This window comes from Trichoplusia ni, chromosome 6 (assembly GCF_003590095.1).
Source record: "Trichoplusia ni isolate ovarian cell line Hi5 chromosome 6, tn1, whole genome shotgun sequence".
Classification (NCBI taxonomy): Eukaryota; Metazoa; Arthropoda; class Insecta; order Lepidoptera; family Noctuidae; genus Trichoplusia; species Trichoplusia ni.
In genome coordinates, this window is record NC_039483.1 from 10,869,417 (window position 1) to 10,877,051 (window position 7,635).

The 7,635-nt window shown below is 37.9% G+C and overlaps 1 protein-coding gene across 1 annotated transcript; it reads right to left on the reverse strand.

The window, feature by feature from the left end:
- LOC113495143 lies at positions 1-1,035 on the reverse strand. Its single transcript, XM_026873748.1, has one exon. The coding sequence runs from the start codon at positions 1,033-1,035 to the stop codon at positions 1-3; it is 1,035 nt and encodes a 344-aa protein (XP_026729549.1).
- Positions 1,036-7,635: the final 6,600 nt, after the last annotated feature.

The window sequence follows — 7,635 nt, forward strand, 5'->3', positions numbered from 1 at the left end:
TTAAGCTGTTTGATTGACAGGTCCAAAAATCCTATCGATGTCCTCGTCGGTGCGGATTCTATGCGTGGAGTCGCCTGGGCCCTTCCTAGCCAGTATGCGGCCTCGCTTGGTCCAAACAAATCTCCAATTGGAGACGCTAGCAGCATCTCGCGCCATCCGAAACAACCGACGATTGGTCTTTGTGAGGCGTTCGTTAAGGAAGAAGCGCTGCGGCGGGCCAGACATGTCGAGGTCAGCGGTCGTCGCGCCACGGCGAACGCGTGCGCTCGCCAGCAGTTCGTCGCGCAGGTCGCGTCGCGCCAGGCGCACAACAATGGCGCGCGGCCGCTTCACTGCCGAACCGGCAGAGCTTATGGCGTTGAGCTGCTTACCTCCCACTCGCTCCGCACTGACGATGTCCCGCTCGCCCAGCTCAATTCCCAACTTGAGGCCTATGACCTTGGTGATGTGAACCGGGTTATCAGCTGTACCTTCAGGGATATTAGTGATCTCAATATCATTCCCCAGAAGGTCCTGATCCCGGTCGTTCAGTTCCCTCCTTAACTCTTCCACGATCCCCTCCACCGATGATTGTGTAGTAGTCGCCCGCTGCTGCTCAAGTGCATTTATTCTGGTCTCCAGGCCGTCAATACGGGTATTGCAGGTATTCGTAGTCAGCTTTATGTCCATGATCTCCGCTAACATTGTCTTGCGGAACTCTGAAATCTCTGCGCGCATCGCCCTCAACTCCTCAATGAGTAAATTCAAGTCGGAGCCGGAAATAGGTGCGATTTTCTGTGCCTTAATCTCTCCCGCATCAGTAAGTTCCGGAGCAGGTGCAAACGATAGGTGCGCAGATGGTTGGTCGCAGATCTCTGGTAAAGGACTAGAGCAGCTAACAATCGTGTTATTAGGTGACGTCGGCCCCACGTCCGTATGTCCTATAGGGCTGCTACTAGCACGAGGGGGGCTTTTCACATGACCTCTGACCGGAGTTTCCACCCTATTGTCCCTGACGAGGTTTTTTTTTACATTCTGGGCAGCGCCAGCCTGCATGGATCACGGCTTTAAGTCCAGCATACATCCTCGGTGGTAAACATTTTTACATTTACCACACCTAGCTCCCTCTGCCGGCACCATGAAGCGACCACAGCCATTGCAATTTACTCCGGGCATAGTGGTAGGGAAATACATAGTTAAAATTCGTCGCGTCGATCGTGATTCGACTATCGCACACTAGATGACGCTGTTGACTCGATATCGATCGTTGACAGATATCGAGAATAACAACCCGCTGTCAATGCTATCGGTATGTCAAGTCGAGGGGCGAGAATATGCGCGATGTCAACAGCAGTGGCGAAGGGTGAATTTTCTTAGAAGGGAAGCCGGACCAAAAAAAAAAAACCTTACCTTGCTTGTGATGCGTGAATTCCAGTTACTGTGGCTTGTATCTTATATCTTCTACGATGAATTTTCTTTAGCTCACTTTCACTATACATGTAAGCACTGATACATAGAAACAGTGTCTTGCAAGTATAATAAAAGTGGCTTTGAGAAAAGCCGTTTGGGGATTGGTATGAAAAGGATGTTTCAATGAAATGTGATGAAATTAAGACAGAAAATACCCTACTCCATATCTATCATGCATGTATCAATAATATATATAATATACCTACAGCATGCGACTTTAATTTTTACAATACATGCCAAATCTAACAAAACCATTCATGCATGCAAATAGTAATAATTATCTAATGCAAAATCGAATTCGCAATATTTCGCTTATTGGCGAATGATTATTGTAACAACAATCAGGTCAACAAAATTATATGAAAATGATAAAATAAAATATGTATCTACTTTACTGTTACATAATCCTTTAAACTGACTGACTACTTTTCTACTTATACTCTAAAGCTATTCGTCTATTCTTTTTTACAAAATGTGCTAACACATTATCATAAAAGTTGGGTTGATTTTTAATTTTGAGCAATAAATGTTTTTCTATGGAAAGCATAGCTAAATCAGATAATCGTTGCTCTTTTTGAGAATTACGTATGTATGTATGAATTCGCTTTAAGGCCGAAAAGACCTTTCCGCGGAAGCTACTGTAACGGGAATGGTCAAAAAAATACTACATAATATTAAAACTTGTGGAAAAGTGTCACCTAAGAAAGAGTTTTGAAATCTAAGGTAAAGCTCGTAAACATCTAATTTGTTTAGAGATGGAGTTGTATATAAAACTTTCAACTCATTTTTTAAAGCAGCGTGCTCAAATATTCTAGGAAATTGAACTAGTAAAGAAGATACTATTTCATTTGGGAATGATCGACTATATAAACTATACTTAGACTTATTAAGTAAATTGGAAAGTGATTGGTACCTGTGTTGTATTTGCGACTTAACATTGTCTATTATTTCAATGAAAAGACGCCTATACAAAGTTCTGATGTCTAATTCAGTATTTAAACGCCTACGTTGTCGCGGTGGTTCACTAAACTCCTGTACGCTGTCATAAATAAAATCGAAATTGTTAATAAAGTTATTTGAAATCCGACTATTAAATGAATCTATTTCGCGGTGTGCTACTTCGATATCAATCTGTTTTGACTGGAGTAAATTAAAAAGAACATCGGTTTTCTCAAAAATATTAGATAAAATGTGCAAAAGGAAGCAAAACTGCTTGTTTTCCAACTTACTGAGTAAACATTCTGCCAAAGAAAGAGATTCACTATCCCAAGATTGCGGATTATCTAAAATCGAATTAAAAGTTTCGATCATGTCTAACCGGCAGTTAAAAATAACGTTAATAATACGCGAATGATAATGCCAACGCGTTTCGGATACTCCGGGTAAACGACGGTCAGCTATTTCCTTTAAAAGAATATTTCCTCTAAAAACGCTCGAAGCGTTTAGACGATTTATTAAAAAAACGAACAATACTATTAATGTGTCCAAAAAATGTCTTTAGTTCCTGTATGTTTTCAAGGGACCGACTAAGTACTAAATTTAATATATGTGCGTAACAAGGAACAAACATTGCCTGCGGGCATGCTTCGCGAATTTTCGCCTGGACTCCACCGTGCTCACCAGACATGACAGCCGCCCCGTCGTAAGATTGACCAACTAACTTGTTCCTACAGCGATACTGGTCGAGTATCTCTAACAACTGATTTGATAAAACATCAGCAGTCCGACTGCCGCTAACGTCATAGAAACCAAGAAAACGTTCTTCGATTCCAGTTTCAGATAAATACCTCAATATTATCGTTAGTTGTTCCCTATGACTAACATCGGGCGTTTCGTCGATCATGACCGACGCAAACTGCGCTTTATTTATTTCTAATTTAATTTGGTCGCGTAAAACGAATGCGATACTTTGTATTAAATCATTTTGTATATCGCTCGAAAGACCAGAGAATGTGGGATTCTGTGTTGATGAACATTGTTCCAAATGCGAATCGATTACGGTATCATACTTGCTTAAATATAACAATGTTTCGATATAGTTACCGCGGTTATCGGATGCCAGATTTTCGTTGTGGCCGCGAAAAGCTAATTCTTGTTTACCTAGCAAAATGACTGTGTCGATGAACCGTTTCATTAAACTTCTATTCCGATCTACATTTTTATTATGAACTACATGCGAATTAGCAAAAAATGTTTCTATCCTATGATTTCCGAAATCATGCAATGATAAACAACTACGGATATGTTTTTCGGTCTGAACATGTTTTTTAGATGAATTTGTAAGATTATTAATATCATTAAATCCCGTGTGGCTCCATAAGCTATTAGAATCTGAGAATAACAAGCAAGGAAAACAAAACATTTTATTTAATTTACAACTTCCCGTGAGCCAAGGATACTTGTCGTAAAAAGAACTATTAAAATGTTTGAAAAACCCATCGCGTCGTTTGTAATTAATAATCATGTCAGGGCGAGCACGGCCTAAATGAATTACGTGTTTTTTATTTTCAAAACTCAACTTTGAAAAGGATGTTTCCTCAGTCAACAAATAATCTGTCAGACAGCATTCTACGTTCACTAATGCCGCCATGCTATCGAAGTTACTCTATTATAACAAATTACTACTTAAATAACAACTGCTTCTATTAGAAATACAATCTAAAACAACTTACCTAAATACCTAAGCGTGAAATAGACGACTACCAAACAATACCACTAAACTGCACTACACTGCACTAACACGACACAAAACTACATTTAACATCTAACATCTAACATTTAACATCTCTAGCATAGAATGCTAGAGATGTTAAATCCGTCCGCCAGAACGAGATAGAATGATAGTTTCATTTCACTTTTGGTTCCTTCGCGGTCATTTATCTGTCAAACTTTATATTTTTTTCACCAGACCATTTGCATTTCATTCGATATATTAATATCATAATTTAGAATTGTTCATGTATTATTGTTGAAATTTATTTATTTGTGTAAAGTAGTGTAAACAAGAGTGAATTAGTGATAGTTTTGTGTCGTGTTAGTGCAGTGTAGTGCAGTTTAGTGGTATTGTTTGGTAGTCGTCTATTTCACGCTTAGGTATTTAGGTAAGTTGTTTTAGATTGTATTTCTAATAGAAGCAGTTGTTATTTAAGTAGTAATTTGTTATAATAGAGTAACTTCGATAGCATGGCGGCATTAGTGAACGTAGAATGCTGTCTGACAGATTATTTGTTGACTGAGGAAACATCCTTTTCAAAGTTGAGTTTTGAAAATAAAAAACACGTAATTCATTTAGGCCGTGCTCGCCCTGACATGATTATTAATTACAAACGACGCGATGGGTTTTTCAAACATTTTAATAGTTCTTTTTACGACAAGTATCCTTGGCTCACGGGAAGTTGTAAATTAAATAAAATGTTTTGTTTTCCTTGCTTGTTATTCTCAGATTCTAATAGCTTATGGAGCCACACGGGATTTAATGATATTAATAATCTTACAAATTCATCTAAAAAACATGTTCAGACCGAAAAACATATCCGTAGTTGTTTATCATTGCATGATTTCGGAAATCATAGGATAGAAACATTTTTTGCTAATTCGCATGTAGTTCATAATAAAAATGTAGATCGGAATAGAAGTTTAATGAAACGGTTCATCGACACAGTCATTTTGCTAGGTAAACAAGAATTAGCTTTTCGCGGCCACAACGAAAATCTGGCATCCGATAACCGCGGTAACTATATCGAAACATTGTTATATTTAAGCAAGTATGATACCGTAATCGATTCGCATTTGGAACAATGTTCATCAACACAGAATCCCACATTCTCTGGTCTTTCGAGCGATATACAAAATGATTTAATACAAAGTATCGCATTCGTTTTACGCGACCAAATTAAATTAGAAATAAATAAAGCGCAGTTTGCGTCGGTCATGATCGACGAAACGCCCGATGTTAGTCATAGGGAACAACTAACGATAATATTGAGGTATTTATCTGAAACTGGAATCGAAGAACGTTTTCTTGGTTTCTATGACGTTAGCGGCAGTCGGACTGCTGATGTTTTATCAAATCAGTTGTTAGAGATACTCGACCAGTATCGCTGTAGGAACAAGTTAGTTGGTCAATCTTACGACGGGGCGGCTGTCATGTCTGGTGAGCACGGTGGAGTCCAGGCGAAAATTCGCGAAGCATGCCCGCAGGCAATGTTTGTTCCTTGTTACGCACATATATTAAATTTAGTACTTAGTCGGTCCCTTGAAAACATACAGGAACTAAAGACATTTTTGGACACATTAATAGTATTGTTCGTTTTTTTAATAAATCGTCTAAACGCTTCGAGCGTTTTTAGAGGAAATATTCTTTTAAAGGAAATAGCTGACCGTCGTTTACCCGGAGTATCCGAAACGCGTTGGCATTATCATTCGCGTATTATTAACGTTATTTTTAACTGCCGGTTAGACATGATCGAAACTTTTAATTCGATTTTAGATAATCCGCAATCTTGGGATAGTGAATCTCTTTCTTTGGCAGAATGTTTACTCAGTAAGTTGGAAAACAAGCAGTTTTGCTTCCTTTTGCACATTTTATCTAATATTTTTGAGAAAACCGATGTTCTTTTTAATTTACTCCAGTCAAAACAGATTGATATCGAAGTAGCACACCGCGAAATAGATTCATTTAATAGTCGGATTTCAAATAACTTTATTAACAATTTCGATTTTATTTATGACAGCGTACAGGAGTTTAGTGAACCACCGCGACAACGTAGGCGTTTAAATACTGAATTAGACATCAGAACTTTGTATAGGCGTCTTTTCATTGAAATAATAGACAATGTTAAGTCGCAAATACAACACAGGTACCAATCACTTTCCAATTTACTTAATAAGTCTAAGTATAGTTTATATAGTCGATCATTCCCAAATGAAATAGTATCTTCTTTACTAGTTCAATTTCCTAGAATATTTGAGCACGCTGCTTTAAAAAATGAGTTGAAAGTTTTATATACAACTCCATCTCTAAACAAATTAGATGTTTACGAGCTTTACCTTAGATTTCAAAACTCTTTCTTAGGTGACACTTTTCCACAAGTTTTAATATTATGTAGTATTTTTTTGACCATTCCCGTTACAGTAGCTTCCGCGGAAAGGTCTTTTCGGCCTTAAAGCGAATTCATACATACATACGTAATTCTCAAAAAGAGCAACGATTATCTGATTTAGCTATGCTTTCCATAGAAAAACATTTATTGCTCAAAATTAAAAATCAACCCAACTTTTATGATAATGTGTTAGCACATTTTGTAAAAAAGAATAGACGAATAGCTTTAGAGTATAAGTAGAAAAGTAGTCAGTCAGTTTAAAGGATTATGTAACAGTAAAGTAGATACATATTTTATTTTATCATTTTCATATAATTTTGTTGACCTGATTGTTGTTACAATAATCATTCGCCAATAAGCGAAATATTGCGAATTCGATTTTGCATTAGATAATTATTACTATTTGCATGCATGAATGGTTTTGTTAGATTTGGCATGTATTGTAAAAATTAAAGTCGCACGCTGTAGGTATATTATATATATTATTGATACATGCATGATAGATATGGAGTAGGGTATTTTCTGTCTTAATTTCATCACATTTCATTGAAACATCCTTTTCATACCAATCCCCAAACGGCTTTTCTCAAAGCCACTTTTATTATACTTGCAAGACACTGTTTCTATGTATCAGTGCTTACATGTATAGTGAAAGTGAGCTAAAGAAAATTCATCGTAGAAGATATAAGATACAAGCCACAGTAACTGGAATTCACGCATCACAAGCAAGGTAAGGTTTTTTTTTTTTGGTCCGGCTTCCCTTCTAAGAAAATTCACCCTTCGCCACTGCTGTTGACATCGCGCATATTCTCGCCCCTCGACTTGACATACCGATAGCATTGACAGCGGGTTGTTATTCTCGATATCTGTCAACGATCGATATCGAGTCAACAGCGTCATCTAGTGTGCGATAGTCGAATCACGATCGACGCGACGAATTTTAACTATGTATTTCCCTACCACTATGCCCGGAGTAAATTGCAATGGCTGTGGTCGCTTCATGGTGCCGGCAGAGGGAGCTAGGTGTGGTAAATGTAAAAATGTTTACCACCGAGGATGTATGCTGGACTTAAAGCCGTGATCC